The following is a 17,890-nucleotide window of genomic DNA, read 5'->3' as shown; positions in this document are numbered from 1 at the left end:
TGTTTGTACAAATTCAAAAAACTCAGGTTGCCCAGCAAGTTAGTCATGTGATTAGCTGGTTTGACTATGTCCGTTTGTGTATTTGGCCAACTTAGCAGTCAATCTGGAATGCGAGCTCCCCACCTTCAAAGTCTGGTGATCGAAAGATCATTGTGGGTTGAAAGCGTCAGGGAATGGTCCTTTGTCCTTTCCAAACACTGTCTGTTAATATGCAAATGTCTTTCCAGCCAAGATCTGGCAATTTTTTTTTTTTTCCAAAGCAAGTCCTTTCTTCATTTCAACAACAGTTTGAAATGTAATGTCCATGTTGCAAAATTAATGCGCCTCATGCTTGGCAGATGGGGGCCTGCATGACACTTAGTGAACGGGCAAGAAGATGGCAGACGGAACATAGTGTGGAAAAATGTGAGCTTATTCATTTTGGTGGGAGGAACAGATGTACAGAGTACTTCTTAAATGGTGAGATATTAGAAAGTGTAGGTGTACAAAAGGGACCTGGGTGTCCTTGTCAATAAGTCACTGAAAGCTAACATGCAAATGCAGCAAGCAATTAAGAAGTCTCATGGTATGTTAGCCTTTATCGCAAGAAAATTGAGTACAGGAGCAGTGAAGTCTTGCTTCAATTCTACAGAACCTTGGTTAGACTGCACCTGGAGTACTGTGTGCAGTTTGGTCCCCTTACCTTAGGAAGGATATTATTGCCATAGAGGGAGTGCAACGAAGGTTCACTAGACTTGTTCCTGGGATGCCGGCACTGAATTTGAAGAGAGATTGGGGAAACTGGGCCTGTATTCTCTAGGGTTTCAAAGAATGAGAGGTGATCTCATTGAAACCTACAAAACACTTAAAGGGATAGACATGTTAGATGCAGGTAAGATGTTTCCCCTAGTTGGGGAGTCTAGAACCAGCAGACATAATTTCAAAATAAGGGGGAAGCCACTTAAGACAGAGATGGGGAGAAATTTCTTTACTCAGAGGGTTGTGAATCTTTGGAATTCTCTACCCCCAGAGGGCTGTAGAAGCTCAGTCATTGGGTATGTTTAAAGCAGAGATTGACAGATTTCGAAATACCAATGACATAAAGGGATATGGGGATAGTGTGGCAAAGAGGCATTGAAGTAGATGATCAGTCATGACCATATTGAATGGCAGAGCAGGCTCGATAGGAGCAGGAGTAGGCCATTCAGCCTATGTTGCTATCGAGAAACCAGAAATATAATTCGTCAGCATAGATTTCAAAAAGTGAAGACTCACGTAGATTTCAAAAAGTGAAGACTCACGTGACCAATCACACTGAATTCTTAGAAGAGCAAAAACAGAAGAGACAAGGGTAACGTATCAAATGTAATTTATCTAGATATTCAAAGGGCCTTCAATAAGGTGCCACATAACAGACTGATAAGAGCAGAGCATCTGGAGTCAGAGGACAAGTAGCAGAATGGATAGGTAGTTGGCTGCAAGACAGAAACCAAAAGTAAGGGTACAGGGTAGCTATTCAGAGTGGCAAAAGGTAGAAATTTGGGTCCTACAAGGATCAGTGCTGAGATGGTTGTTCACAATTTACAATAATGATTCAGATTTTGGAATCAAAAATAACTTCTAAATTTGCACGTGACATCAATTTGCAGGGTGGGGGATAGTCAATATTGAGGAAAACTGCAACAAGTTACAAGTCAACATTAAATAACTTGTAGAATGAGCACATATCGGCAAATGAATTTCAGCACTTGCTTGTGAAGTATCATATTTTGCTAAGAAAAATTAAGGAGGTCACAAATTAGTTGGAAAATAAGCAGCTAAATGGGGTAAAGGAGCAGAGGGATCTGGAGTACAAATACACAAATCACTAACAGTAGTGATGCAGGTTAATAAGACAACTAAAAAAAAAAGGAAATCAACCAATCGTCAATTACTTTTAAATTCCATCCCTCTAGAAGAGAAGTGATGTTGAACATGTATTGAACCTTAGTTAGACCACACTTGGAGTACAGTGTACAGTTCTGACTGCCATATTATAAAGGCTGCATTTGCTGACAACACAACCACTAGATGGTGCAGTACTGGCACATGCACAAATGCAGCCTCATCCACTGAAACATCACTGTCTGCGACGTCAAGGCAGCTGCCAGTAATAAAGATAGCGCTGCTCAATTTATCACAAAAAACAAATTAAGTCCAAATCCCCTCAATGGCTGTGATTGCAGCCTCCATCCCACCCCCAACAGTACCCTGCTCCCGCCTGCCATCGCACTTCTCCTCACCACTCCCTTCTACGCCAGTCTGCTCACCACTCGCGCCCCGCCTCTGCTTTCTCTCAGCCACTTGCTCTGGACCTCGCCACTTCCCCCCCTCGCCCACTCACACCTCACTTCACCACCACCACCGACCGCTCGCTCTGGGCCTCACCGCTACACCTGCTTCTTTGGGTGGCGTGGCGGGGAGCAATTAGCGAGGCCTGGTGCGAGCGACGAGGCCGGGAGCAAGTGGCCCCTTTCCAGCACACGATGACGTTTTAGAACGCATGAGCAAATTAGTCCTGGCAAGCTGGGTGTTGACATAGGCTGTGCATGCGCGCATACTGGCAGGAAGAAACCGTTCTGCGTATGTGTGCAGGTGGGAACGCACGGACGACACGGCACTTGGCTGCGTTGTCAGGAGTCACTTTGTATTATAAAAGAGTTACAGAGGCCCCAGAAAGGGAGCAAGAAAGATTTACAAGGATGATATCAGAAATGTGAGGTTCTAACCATCAGCTAAGGAATAGGCTGGAGCTCTATTCTCTTGAAAAGCGAACAGGTGTGACCTAAAAGAGGTCTTTGGGGGAGGTGGTGGCCTAGTGCTAATGTCATTGAACTGGTAATCCAGAGGCCAAGGCTAATGTGCTGGGCACGTGTTCAAATCCTACCGTGGCAGCCAGTGGAATTTAAATTCAATTAGCTGATAAAGAAACAGGAATCAAAAGTTAGTCTCAGTAATGGTGCATGAAACTATCGATTGTCATAAAAACCCATCTGGTTCACTAACGTCCTTTAGGGACGAAAATCTGCCATGCTTACCTGGTCTGGCCGACCTGTGACTCCAGACACACAGCAATGTGGTTGACTCTTAACTGCCCTCTGAAATGGCAGAGCAAGTCAGTCAGTTCAAGGGCAATTAGGGATGGGCAACAAATGCTGATCTTGCCAGCAATGCCCACATTCCAAGAAAGGATAAGCAAAAAAGGAATAGTTTTGATACAGTAGATAGAGGTGAGAATGTTGCCACTTGTGGAGAAGAGCAAAACTAAAGGCTATCAATATAAGATAGTCATCAAGAAATCCAATAGGGACTGCAGAAGAAACTTCTTCACATAGAAAATAGTGAGAATGTGGAACTCGCTAACACAGGGAGTAGTTGAGGCAAATAGTATAGATGTATTTAAGGAGAGGCTAGATAATTATACAAGGGTGAAGGGAGTAGAGGATTGATACAGCTGGACGAATAAGAAAGAGAAAGGTTCGAGGGGAGCAAAGCTGCTGACAAGGACTGGTTGGGCACATAGAATATACAACACAGAAACAGACCTATGTAATTCTCTGTACCAGTTGCTGATTTAGCGGAGCTAAGCCACCCCTGTGGTACAGATGCTACAATAGACACAGAGCCCAGAGTTGCAGCAAAAAGAAAATCTGACAGGACTTGTGCTCCTAATTGTTATTCAGTCACCTCTCCTGAAGAATGTGTGTGTGGTGTGTGTGTGTGTGTGTGTATTCGCGTACACCTTGGGTAAACAAAGGTTAGACCTTGCCTATGGTTGGTACTATTGTCAAAAAAACTTGCCAAAACTCTTTAAACATGAATAATGACTACTTGGGCAAGTATCAGTTGGTGACCGGCACTTCTGGAACTATACCTGAGCAAACAGTAAACGCCTTCAGGAGAGAAGGGCGGCACAGTGGTTAGCACCGCAGCCTCACAGCTCCAGCGACCCGGGTTTAATTCTGGGTACTGCCTGTGTGGAGTTTGCAAGTTCTCCCTGTGTCTGCATGGGTTTCCTCCGGGTGCTCTGGTTTCCTCCCACAACCAAAAGACTTGCTGGTTGATAGGTAAATTGGCCATTATAAATTGCCCTTAGTATAGGTAGGGGAATATAGAGACAGGTGAGGATGTGGTAGGAATATGGGATTAGTGTAGGATTAGTATAAATGGGTGGTTGATAGTCAGCACAGACTCGGTGGGCCGAAGGGCCTGTTTCAGTGCTGTATCTCTAAATCAAAAATCAAAAATGTGGCATGCTAAAATCCGTATCACTATTACAAAGGAAAACTTGACAGTAGAGAGTAAGGAGCAATATGTTTTAGTGCAATTCATTCCATCATGCTTCCTTTACCTCTTGACAGCTTTCAATACGATTGACTATCGTCCTCCACTGTCTTTCCTCCGTGGCTGGCTTCTGCAGAATTCCCCTTCAGTTCTATGTCCACCTGTCCCAGTGTAGCCAGCACAGCAGTTGTAATGACACTGTCTCGAGTCCACTGTCATCTTTAATATACCCCAATATTTTATTCCTGCCCTCTCCTATACTTCATATGTATATTATCCCTTGGAAATGCGATTTCAAAGCACAGAGTAACTTTTTCATATGCAAACGTCAGCTGGCTTTACATCTGCACCACCACTCAACTCCACAACTGTCCTGACTTTAAATTGTAAAGAAGCTTGAACCTGACCTTCTTACAGAAGATTAGCCAGGCCAAATGCATCTTATTTGACTTCCACCAAAATACCAGAGGTTTGAAACCATTCCCTTGCCTGGAAGGATATTCAACCCAACAGAATTCAGCAAAGGAGGACCAAGGGATTGATTAAGAAGGGGAAAATAGAGTACAAGAGCAAACTTGCGGCAACATAAAAACTCCAATGTACTGCTGGACTTTGAGCCAAATTTCAAACCCTGAATGTCACCCATCAATATGACTGTTTCTGTTCTCCTCCTCTGAAATATTACCTACCTCCATGACACCCATTCCTGCTGGTAACCCCATTCATGCTTTAGTCACCTTCAGAATCAAGTTTACCAATTTTCACCACACTACCATTAGTGACAGAACCTTCAGCCATCACCAACTATCAAGATTCTCCTACATTGTTTCACTTTACCACTATATTGAACAGCCTTCTTAAAACAACATTTTTGACAGTGACCTCATCCTCCTTCCAATTGCCCTTATATTTAGTATTCAGACCTGAATAAAAAGATATTTTATTAGATTAAAGGCTTATATAAAATGTTGATTATAAGCTATTTATGTCAGGCCTAACAGTGGACGATGCTGACAAAATGAAACATTTTTGTTCATCCACAGCTGCCGAGATGCTTTCTCCCTGAACCAAAGCAACTCTTGTGGTGATTTTAGTTGGGGAATTCCTAGATATTTCCCCAGGATTGTGTGTGATGTGGGAGGGGAATTTTCAGATGATGGTGTTTCCATGACATTACTGCTCTTCCTTCTTGGTGACTGAAGTTTCGAGTCTGCAAAGTGCTTTCAAAGTAAACTTGGTATGTTGGAGTGCATCCTGTGGACAGTACACACTGCAGCCAGGGTTATAGAATAATATGATCTGCTCAATTATCACAAGAGCTGTGAATGGAATTAAGCACCGTAGAACAGTCAGCAAACAACCTCATTCCTGACCTTATGACCGAGGGAAGGTCACTGATGAAGATGGTCGCACAAAGGACGCTGCCACCAAAAACTCTGGCAGAGAAGTCCTGGGGCTGAGACGATTGACCTCAGATAACTACAACCATCTTCAAGTCAGGTATGGTTCCAGCCCCTACGGTGATTTGGGCGAGACATGGCGAGACAACAGATCTTCAGCACTACAGCCAGAATTTTAATCAGCCTCATGGGCTTTGTTGGGTCCAGTGTTCTCAGCTGCTTAATGTCACATGGAGTGAACCAAATTGGTTGCGCCCTGACATCCATGATGGTGGGAACCTCAGGAAGAGGCCAGATATGATTGTTCACTTGGCATTTCTGGTCAAAAATGGCTGCAAATTCATTAGCCTTGTCTTTTGCACTCACATGCTAGGCTCTGCCATAACTGAGAATAGGTATACTCATGGAGCCTCCTCCTTCCGTTAGTCACCTCATTATCCAACATTTTCGATCGAACATTGCAAGGTTACAGAACGTTACTCGAATTTATAGGTTGTTGGACTGCTTAGCTCCATTTATATCCAGCTGCTTAGGCATTTAACATGCAGTTAAGCCTCAAGCCAAGTGTGGTGCTGCTCCTCTGCACTGAATTATTTCCCAGATTGATGGAGAAGTGAGGGATGTGCTGTGCTAGTAGATTAAAGGTCGCAGTGGTATACAATACAGCTGCTGATTATCTACAGTCACTCATTGACGGCCAATTCTTTTTTGTTTTGATGTGTCATTAGACTGCTCTTTCAGAATGGCGAAAATGCCACACTATACAATGGAGAGCATCCTCACTCAAGACAAGAGACAAAGATCAAAGAACAGACTAAAGCCAAGAATGTTTCCAAATCTAAGAGCTTTAAGCCAAAGATAAAAGATGGTAACTGTTGGTTTCACCTGAAGAAACTGCCTTTGACAAAATTTAGAAAAGCAAAATTTTCATGAACGCACTGAAGGGCATAAAAGCAATTAATATGTAGTAATTCAGCTTGACCATAATAAAGATTATAAACAGCTGGCATGTGAACTGAAGTAGGTTCATGAAGACGGCGTTGAAACCTGAGGGGGGTGCCGGTGGGGAGTGGACAGGGTTGAAAGAAAGAGTGTTGGTGGGAGGAGGGGGGGGGGGGGGGGGCGCGGGAAGTGGTGTCGCGAGTGCGAAGGAGGAATGTCATGCAAGATAGGGCAACTCCATGGGGAACCTGAAAGTCATGTGAAAAAAGTTAGATGAACCATCAACTACATCACAGAGAAAGCAATTTTAAGAGACTAATGGAACAAACATAGCTTGCCAGGAAATGATATGGTAACTTCTGCACAAATGTACAGTACACAGTGAAGTACGTGAAGCCTGTAAGGAACAGCAGCAGCAACAGACCTGATCACGAGTAGTTCGGAAGGGCTTTTGGAAAATTTCTGATGGGGATTCTAAACTAGATGTAGTGCTAGTATATGTATAAACTGCTACTGCTTAACTTAATAAAAAATCTTCTAAAAACTCACTTTTGCTTCCAAGGCTTCTTTGGAATTAAGCATTCCAACACAAAAGACACACAAGAAAGCTTTCATCTCTTCACTGGTGCCAAATTAGTATTAGTGCATTGAAAACAGGCCTATTTCAAATTGTCCAAAGATTTGAGAATTGCACAGCAGCAAAAAGTGCAGGATCCAACAGGCTGGATAAGAATAGAACTCTGTGTGCAATGATAGTGATCCAATGTACTGACCTATAAAAAGAAAACCATCTGTCCCTTTTATTTCCCCAAAATACACCACATACCAATTTTGCCCTTGATTCAGGATAATCGAGGGTAATCATGCATATGCACCCACAAATACAACTCAAATACATGCTTGCTTGGATTGTTGTCTCCAATAATTATTTCAGGTAGAACTACACCTCCCAGGTAGGTAGCACAAAATAAGCATTTAAAAATCATAGCATGTGTACTACAGTCTTTGAAAAGGTAAAGCCTGGATTCTAGCAAAAAGATATAATTATATGTTCTTTACCTGATCATTATTTTGTACAGATTGCCTATCAATTAATGAAGTACTATTAGGCAACGGTAGTGATTCTTCAGGGATACCATTGGTTTGCAGGTTTTCAGAGTATTCAGCAGCAGCTTGGTTTTCTAAAGCTGCTTCCATAGGTCCATTTTCACCGTTTTTTGCTTCTGTCTCTTAAGCAAAAATAAAATCCAGGATCAAAAAACATTTCTGCACAGTTTATTCAATAGCTAAGGGAAAATACCTTATCTTATAAAATTGACCTAAACATTAAAGCATAGTGTGTGATAATATAGGGTTTTTGGTATTTTTCCAAAGGTTGGTATTGTTTTCTTTCCTTTTATTGACTTTCGTCTATTAGTAAGAATTTGCTGAATTATGCAAAGTATCCTTTTTAAAAGTAAGCTTATATAATGCATACAAGTTTACTCTCTTGCCAGTTCCAAAGCATGTCTCTTTGGAATATCTCATTTTAAGAACATATCTGACATTCCAACAGCAAGCACAATTAATCAAAACATATACATGTACCACTCAAAAATAATTGGTTTCTGAGAATTTATGGCCCTTTTTCTCCCCTTACATCAGTATACTTCTGGCTCAACGAAACCACAAATCAGCTGTAAATGAATGGTAGTTATTTTAACTTCCAGGAGATATTTCTCATGCTAATCTTGAGCTGGCTGCTCTAAAGCTGGTGGAAGTGATCTGGCAACAACTCACGCACCAAATTTACCTTCCTGTAAGATACACCCAGCTACCACATGGCAGCATAAGTTCAGAAATTTAAAAAAGAATTGGGCAGTGGGTAATCAAACCAGTCTTGTATGATGCCATGGTCATGTGCTACCATGCATTCAATAACAATTTATCTGAAATCAAAACAAAACTATTTCATCAAGATCTCATGAACTACCTTCAATCACAATGGCCACCACTTCCTCCAATATTTGTCCCACGATATCTTCCGTTTTGACATGTTCCTCATGACTTTCATCCACATTCCCTTAAGTTAAAACACAATGGTTAGAACGGGAAATAGTACCCGAAAACTTTGATCAAGACAGAAAGTAAGCCAATAAAACATTGAAGTATGCTAAATTCTTACTTTAATATCTGAAAGAACATGAAGTTTGGAATTTGGCAGTGGCACACAAATTAGAAATAGTTGCCCATTAAATATAAATTTAGAAACATTCACAGAACTGAACAAGTGTGATAGCATCAGGATTTTTTTTTCAGTTCCTCTCTGCCATACAGAACTTTGGGTGTACAATTTACTTATTCCTAACACTGTCAATGCTGCTGTGTAGCTGATGGGAGAAGTCGATGATGACTTCCCTTCCATTAACAGCCCTTCCATTAACAGCCCTTCCATTAACAGCCCTTCCATTAACAGCCCTTCCATTAACAGCCCTTCCATTAACAGCCCTTCCATTAGACTGCGGTCAAGGCTGGTTGTAAACTCATCAGAATATCCAAGATGAACCTGTGGCCTACCAGCCCATTGTTGCTTTTAAGCACGTTTAACCACAGAGAATTACACACGAGTTTGAAAATCACAACTGCAACGATCAACGGCAGGAACTGGAAGAGAGTCTTGCAATTTAATTAACACTGCAGTGAGAGATTGAAGCACACTAGCAACTGTAGCTCTACTACACTCCTCCAGCTTGCTGATATTTTAAATGGCAGCTCTCATTCCCAACTCCTGCAGCAGACTTGAAGTGCCAGTACTACATTTAAATGGCAACTCTTCCTCCCAAAGTAAAACTTCATAGGCTACTTACACAATTGTTCCATTTTCACAAGTGTACTAAGCATCTCATTTTAAATGATACATCACTAGTTTAAAATGTGTTCAGTCGCAATAGGTTCTTATCAGTGATGCTCTCCCGTAACTAGATTTGACTGCACTGCAGTTTTACTACTTTGCAGATCTTACATTTTTGACACGGTCCTAAATAATGGTTTTTGGTAAGATTATCAAATAAATATGAACACCTGCAGTTTGCAAAGACTGATCAGATTCTACATCATCTTCGAGATGGTCTCCTATTGTCCCATTTTCGATTTCTGTGATTCCATCTTGGGTTTTCTCCTGCATGGTGTTTATCTGATTGGCTTCCTTGTCTGCTGAAACCAGTCTGCTAGAATGTTCTTCTAGTCGATCAAGTTGTGGAGATCCAATTATACTGCGAGGTCCAGGAGACTGCTGGAGCTCATGTTGGTGCTGCTGTTGCCTGCCATTCTCGAGGTCTTTAGCCTCATGTACCTGTAAAACAGTAGGTAACCAGTTTCCAACGTAAAAAAATTGCCTTAACAATGGTAGCTCTACAAGAGTCTCTGGAACAATAATTCATCTTCTTCAGGGTTGGGGTGGGGGGGGGGGGGGGGGTGCGTGCGATGAAAAAGGGGGTTACATTCTTTTGTGAAGGTAGCAAGTTCTGGTCGTCCTGAAGAGCATCGATAGGATGTTTCACTGATGTGCTAAGGAATGTTGATATAAGCGCTTTTGTGTAGTGGATTCAAGTGTACTGGATTATATACTCAAACAATATGTCAAAAAAGTATGTCATAAAAGCATAGTTAAAAGCAAAATCGTTTTTCTCTATTAAATATCAGTTCTATATACAAGAGCAGATGGCTGAAAATCAGTTACCAAGCCGGACATGGCAAAATTATCAAGGCGTATTGCTGTTTTGAAGAACCAGCAAGTTTTGAAGTACTTTGAGCAACTATCCATATTAGAAGCCCAAAATTTAAACAAATTTCTGACACAGCTTCCTGACCTGCTGCTGTTTCACTTTGTGACCCAAATTTTAGCCGAAGATATGAAAGTTAAAAAATAGCCCCCAATGAGTAAAGAGTTATAGCCATGAATTTAAAAGAAAAACCTCACTTGGTTCCTAATCCTTGAACTGCAACTTCAAAAGACTTTGCTAAAGACCTTATTTAAAAATCCTACATACTTAGAATGGATAGGTTACAAATTATGTTCAAGACAGCAAACTGCAGTTTTAGTAACACAGGCAGTACTGTGTTTATACTGCATGGCTCCAACTGCCCAAGAGACAAGCTTGCAAAGTCCCTTTCATGGCCATTAACATTTGGCAGTTTTGAGAGCTTGGGTGGATTTACGTACACACTTTCTCAACTCCAAGTTTAAATAAACCATTCAGGAGGTTCAGCTGACCCTTCAAAACACTTTAAACTAGGATTGACACTACGTTGCAATAATATTGGATGCAGCATCAAACCTAAGCACTTTGAGATTACAATTACTACTGGAATCTGGTGCAACTCCTGTTCAGGATTAGTTAGGTGTTCAAATAACAATAAATCATACAGTCTTGTGAAAACTGTTCCACAGTGATGAGGTTGCAGCTCAAGACCACTACAAAATTCTGAGTAATAAAAAACTAGAAACAATGCCAATGGAACAGGTTGTTTGACTGCTCATCTGGAAAAACAAATCTGTTGTGCAATAGCTGGAGAATTACTACAAACAATTGCTGGAATAATGTTCCTTAGGATCAACAATTGATTTCTAACAAAATACTTGCACAAAGTCTGACTTGGAACAAGAAATAAACTTTTAAAATGGGTTTTACATAACAAAGCAGCTTTTGTCTTTTGGGAAAGTAATTCCCTGAATGTTTAAAGGATGCTGCTTTTTATCCCAAGTGACAAATTGCATGAAACAATTTGTTTTCACTTCTGCTACTCAAACCACTTCTCCAGTAACAGCAGTGGAATGGTCTGCAATTTTGATGCGTTTATAATCACTGCCATAACTTATCTATGACAAGTTAACAGCGGAGACAACCTGAATAGGAAAACTGGTCAAAGTTACTAAGCCAGAAAATAGTACCGCAGTTGGCAATTCTATGAAACAGAGGTGAATACAATTCCTAATCTTCAGTGTCAGTCAGATATTCAATTATTTGGCCAAAGCGGGATGGGGGAAAAGTCATTGCTGAGCCTGATCCTCTCAACAGATGATTTCTAAACATACACACTTCCCAGTAGGATATATGGTTAACTGTATATTAATTATACTTAATTGTATGCAAATGGACATGAACTGGGGATTCACTTGCATTCGTACAAATAAGAACAGATTGAAAGTGTGGTTAAATAAAAGCAAAATACTGCAGATGCTGGAAATCTGAAATAAAAACAAGAAATGCTGGAAAAACTCAGCAGGTCTGGCAGCATCTGTGGAGAGAGAGAAACAGAGTTAACGTTTCAGGTCACTGACCTGAAACGTGAACTCTGCTTCTCTCTCTCTCTCCACTGATGCTGCCAGACCTGCTGAGTATTTTCAGCATTTCTTGTTTTTATTGAAAGTGTGGTTGTTGGATTAGGAGGTGCATGTTTGTAATGTGTATCTCTGTAAATAAATGCTTATATAATTGACTCCAGTTCCATCTTCACCACCTGACTTTATGAACCAGAACATGGTAGCAGAGAATGGTTGACTAAAGATGAAAGTTGGAAAATACATAAATAACATAAAAGTAAAATCCTAGTGGCCATTGTGGAAAAATGGCAGAAAGTTATTGTTAATTATGAGGTATGATTATCCTCTGATATTCTTAAGAGTCTGAACCATACGACCAATGGAAGAATGAAGTGGATATGTGGACAGGGTTTGACCCTACTAAAGAGAAAATAAGGTACGTAATTAGTAGTGTTGTTGCTTCCGACAAGAAGTAAAACCAGAAGTATTTTGTGAGATGGATGCCTGTCAATTGGATTGTGATGAATGTTTGTACTTCTTAATCAGTCACTGGATAAAATCTACAAAAAAAGATCATTTGTTAAATGCCTACGAGGTACAGTCAAAATTTGACAGATTTCAGAAAACAGTGATTCCATGAAAGAATATATCACGGGTTTTAAACGGATTGTATAAAAGATTGCCAAAATTCAAATTCAGGATCCCTGGATCAGTTTAAATTACTAGATCATGCTAAGGTGTCTCATATGGACAGGCAACCGGGTGCAATAAATGTTCTATTCTCAGATGATAGCCTATTGGATCAGAAGTCTGCTACTTCACAAAAATTCCTGGGGAAAGTCACTTCCTTCAGCCTTCAGAGAACGAACGAGACATCCCATGGTGACACAAAGAATAGGAGATCAATGATTGTCAGAGGTTGAAGTAGCCCAGATATTGGACACAGGCATTAATACAACAGAAGGATTAAAGACAGGCAGAGTTGGGACAACAAGAATGGGCAAATGAATCCCAGAAATGTCCAAAGAACAGTTAGTAGGTGCTTCAGGTGTGACTCAAAGTATCATTATGCAGTGAAATGCCCAAAATGAACAGGCATGGTCTTCAAAATGACACATGACAAGGAGCATTCTGAGGAAAAAGATGAAAATAATGAAGAATTTGAACAAGTTATACTGGTCACAAGCAGTTTTAGTGCTGTGATTTGTTAGTCATGGGCCAGACTTTTACGCCACCTTAGAGAGCTGGACGCTGGCATAAAATTGAGCGGAAGGCTCCGAGTGGCCTTCCCAACCCGCTCCTGCTGACTTCACAGAGGTCAGGGAGGGTCGGGGAACGGACCGCCTGTCCCGGGCCAATCAAGACCCTTAAGTGGCCACTTAACGTTGGGGGGGGGGGGGGGGGGGGGGGGAGACATGAAAGGCCACCCAGTGAGAGCTGCCGGCCTTTTCACACCCCACAGGGGGTGCCCTGACAATCAGGCACCCTGTGCCCAAGCCCCAGCCTCCCAACCTACCCCTGGGACCCAAGATGCACCCCCCACCGCCCCCCTTCTCCCAAACCAACACCCTTGCCTCACCAGGGCATGTCCGATCACCCTGGTGCATCCATGGCCATCCTCCTCGGTCAGCTGGGCTGCAGTCCCAGCAGTGGCCACCTGTCCTAGTGAAGCTGCTGGGACTAAGAACTGGTGACCCGATGATTGGCCAGCAGCTCAATGAGGCGGGACTTCCTCCTTCAAGTGAGTAGCAGTCCCGCCTTGGGACAGTTAAAGCCCGGGGACCCGTAAATTGCAGGACGGATCCCCGGGCTAGGTGCAGTTCTAGATAGTGCTTGCACTTTCACAGTGTGGAACAGACTGGTTGAAATGTTACCTTGATTCACTAAGTAGTGAGGAGCGATGAAGGTTAAGGAATATTAAAGTAATACCTGCTTTAGGTATGACAATGACACATTGAGGCCACCATAGAGTGTGTTGTAATTCCATGTAAAATAGCTGGAGTAAGCCACTTCAACAATACTGTTGTAGTCTCTAGTAAAATACCTATGCTGCTGAGTGAACCTTCTCTGAATAAAGCAGAAATAAAACCTGGCATGGAGCATGATAAGATAATTATTTTTGAACAGTCAGTTGAACTGCAGTTTACTTAGTCAGGACATTACTGTTCCCTTAATAAAAGCTCATGTTTCTCAAAGCGTTCAACAAATATAAGTGGCATCAGATGATAAGAATCAGAGAGAGGAAAACAAACAAATTGTCTAAATGTTGGATATACAATTTGTTCACCCTACTTGTCAAAGGTTATAAATCCTGCTAATAGATGCAGGTGTAGCTGATAGAAATAAATAAAGCACCCTGTACCTTAAATGCTTATGAGTTTTGTGATGAAACTTCTGAGGAACAATATGCAGTAGATCAAGGGCTGGATAGAGGCAATGACACACATGACAAATCTATCACATCCACTGGTCAACTGCCCAGAGTGGGTACCTGGGTGACATATATTCCAAAGGGGTCCAGTAACTCGAGGGATGTGGCAATTGTGGGACATGCAGGACAAGTGACAGGAAAGTTTAAAGACTGCTTGAATGTTCAAGAGATGGCCAAGAGAGGGGTCCATACACTGAAAGACTGGGATGAAAAAGCAGAAACAAAAAAAGCACAGTATAGGTACCACATACTGGAGAAATAAGCTTGGATAGTGCAAGGAGATCTTGCAGTAGTAGTCCTGACATACATAAAAGTGCACATAGAGGCGTAGCTTGAATAGATTAGACAATTAAACAAAGGCCACAGAACAGCCTGGTAACAGAACTAGAAGCAGAAATCGTCACAACCATGTAGTTTCGGTGGCTGCCAACAAGCTTGAAGATAAACTAATGAGAGGCAAAACAAAGGGAATTAGATGGTTGGAGTGTGTTTGGGGTTTATTCTGAAGTACCAGATAAGGGTCAAACATCTTTGTTGCATAAGTGGACTTGTACTGAAAAAGTACTTGTAGATAGGACGCCTAAGGCTAAAGTAAGGCTAGTTGCCTGAGGATTTGAAGAGTGACTGGGTGATCGAGCTGCTCGAATGGACTCTTCCACAGCTGGAAAAGTGATCTTGATTTTTTTTTTTTTAAAAGTTCTTTTGGCCACATTGATGAAGAGTTTCTGAAACCAAAGAGACAGCAGATGCAGAAGGAAAGCTATAGAAACTAAACAAATGCTTTTATGGCCTGAAGGGTTCCAGGGTTTAGTAATTTTCAGTGAGATCTCCTTTGCTGAAAATAGATTGTGTTCAACTAAAAGCAGATCCTGCAATGTTTTATTGGCATCACAAAGGAAAACTTTCAGGCATCTTCATGATGCATGTTGTTTTCTTATGGAGTGGTACTGTGGAATTTGAGAAATTGAGAAATGAGAAAATATTAAAATAGAATTTTAAAAATGGGAGTCAGGCTCATGGGGCTTTTAAATATATTGGTTTAAATATTCAACAAAGTCGATCTGGAATAACTTTAAATCAACAATACTATTTAGAAGGTATTACTCCCATCCTGTTAAATCTTACTAGGTCCTCACAGAAAAATGATGTTGTATCTAAACAATCAACAGAGCAATTGAGAAGCTTGATTGATCAGTTGAACTGGTTGTACACTCAGACAAGACCACATGCTAGTTTTCATATGTTGGGTAAATATGACAATGAAATACCCTAAATACAGAATGTTTAAGGGCAAATAAAACACTAATCAAGTTAAATCTGAATAAATGAGTACTTAAGTTCCCATCCTTAAGTAGCCCAAAGAACATGAAGCTAGTCATTTTTAGTGATGCTTCACATGTTAATCTTCCTGATGGGTATTCTAGTGCAGCTGGTTTCATATTTCTTCTGGGTGAGAATGGGAAATGTTATCTTTAGCTTGGGAAGCTAAGAAAATTAAAAACGGTTGTTAAAAGTACACTGGCTCCCTAAACATTGGCTCTTGTGTAAGCAGTGGATATGGGATACTATGTGCCAAAAATTTTAAATGAGATGCTCTACAGTGGACATACTGAAGATGGTATACCCATTGAATGTTATGTTATGTAGAAAAGTGTAAAAGAGAAAAAAAAAGTTATGGATTAACCTTGCTGGCTTGAAACAAATGCTGGACAGTAAAGAAATTTCTAATCTCAAATGGGAGGATGCAAATTATGAACTGTCAGAATTTTTGCAAAAAGAAATGCATGCACAAAGAAATTGTTAGGGGTCCTGGAGGAGGGGCACCACACAATGTAATGCTTCGTACAGAATATGGAGGCCTTTGATTTAATTTGTTTTGACATTTTGGTTGTATATATAAACTCTAATTTTTATTGAAAAAAAGGGGAAGGAATCTGTTAATTGTACATTAATTGTATGCAGATGGTGAGCATTAACTGGGGATTCATCTGTGTTCCTATAAATAAGAACAGACTAAAACTGTGGTTGTTGGGTTAGGAGGCACATGCTCGTAATATGCATCTCTGTAAGCAAAAGCTTATCAAGTGTGTAAAGATTGGCTCCAGTTCTATCCTTCACCACCTGGCTTTCTAGAAAATATATACTGCACATTGATCCAGGAGGAAACTCTGCTTGATCTCTTTCCCCTCCCTAACCGAGAGCAGTGAGGCCAATGCAGCTAATCCATTGAGATCAGCTAATTCAATACAGACCATGAGTCAAACCTAGGGCCTTCGGCTCTGTAGAGTTATTTGCCGCCTTCAGCAACAAAGCTGCCAGGCTTAGAAAATTCATATCCCTCACTGAATTTTTATTTTAAATACATACCACTTGGTTTTCCATCTTTGTAAATATAACATTGAGCATCTGTGTGAGGGTAGCCTTTGCTGTAGTCTGATTGATCAGATTTTTACTAGCCAGGTAGATATTGTAGCACGTCCGGACAGTCTGCAAGATCGTTCCTTCATGGATTTCAATATGAGATGAAGTCACAGCAGTGAGCAGTGCCTAAAATAATGAGCAACAAAAAAATGAACAGTGCAGAAAAGTCTACTTCATGGAAATAGCACACAGGTTAATTTTTAAATTTCATTTCCTTGAGTTTCTCATCATTTTCAGACTATTGTATACTTCACAATGCACTGCACAATTAAAAATCCATTTTTAGGGGAGAAAATATGCTTTTCTTTTCAATTCTCTCACCCATCTTTACCATTTCTGGATCAAGAATGGCTAGACAACCTGTTCTCAGGTAACTGCCTTGCCATTCTTGAACCAAGCACAGTGACATCTACTAGGGCAGAGTGTCAAGGGTTAAGTCAGAAATACATAGTGGGTGCAGTCATGCACTTTATGGCATAGCACACTGGCAATACAAGTTTAACACTGAAGGCTGAATTAAGACTATCAGTTTGGTTGAATTGCTCATTCTGTCCATGAGTGGGTTATTTGTTGAAGCCCCACTCCATGACTTGAGCAAATAATGTAAGGTGATATTTCAGAGTAATACAGAGGGTGTGCTGTGCTGCTGTAGGCACCATACTCCAAAAAGTTTTAAATAACATCTTGTCTGTCTGTTAACATGAATGTTGAAGGTTTCACAGCACTATTTGAAAAGGAAACGCCCTGCCAGTGCCCTGTCTGACATTCCTCCATCAACCACAAACACAATTCTGAAATAAAACCAAAAAGTGCTAGAAATATTCAAAGTTCTGATGAAAGGTCACTGACCTGAAACGTTAACTTTGCTTCTCTCTCCACAGATGCTGCCAGAACTGCTGAGTATTTCAAGCACTTTTTGGTTTTATTTCAGATTTCCAGCATCTGCACTATTTTGCTTTTATAACATGATTGTGATCCCTGCTCAGCACACTACTGTTACCACAATGGCTGAAAGAGCAACAGTACTTCCAAGTCATTCAATCTTTGTACGGCGCCTTTAAGCATTGCGAAGGGAAACATTAAAGTGCTACA

General features: G+C 41.0%; 1 protein-coding gene across 3 annotated transcripts in view; it reads right to left on the bottom strand.

Moving 5' to 3' along the window:
• The window catches only part of LOC137378141 (brefeldin A-inhibited guanine nucleotide-exchange protein 2-like), a 155,070-nt gene that overhangs the window by 94,660 nt on the left and 42,520 nt on the right, over positions 1 to 17,890 (bottom strand). For 2 of the 3 annotated variants that reach the window (XM_068048260.1, XM_068048261.1), the window contains exons 5-8: positions 16,745 to 16,924; positions 9,705 to 9,975; positions 8,617 to 8,706; positions 7,704 to 7,873 (exon numbers count right to left, since the gene is read on the bottom strand). In XM_068048260.1, coding sequence (XP_067904361.1) covers positions 7,704 to 7,873; positions 8,617 to 8,706; positions 9,705 to 9,975; positions 16,745 to 16,924 — 711 coding nt within the window. Of the gene's footprint in view, positions 1 to 3,056; positions 3,087 to 7,703; positions 7,874 to 8,616; positions 8,707 to 9,704; positions 9,976 to 16,744; positions 16,925 to 17,890 lie in introns of those variants that run through there. The other variant, XM_068048262.1, reaches the window with a different exon arrangement.

Source organism: Heterodontus francisci, chromosome 16 (assembly GCF_036365525.1).
Source record: "Heterodontus francisci isolate sHetFra1 chromosome 16, sHetFra1.hap1, whole genome shotgun sequence".
Classification (NCBI taxonomy): domain Eukaryota; kingdom Metazoa; phylum Chordata; class Chondrichthyes; order Heterodontiformes; family Heterodontidae; genus Heterodontus; species Heterodontus francisci.
The sequence above is the reverse complement of the archived record's forward strand: the minus strand, read 5'-3'. Positions and strand labels throughout refer to the sequence as shown.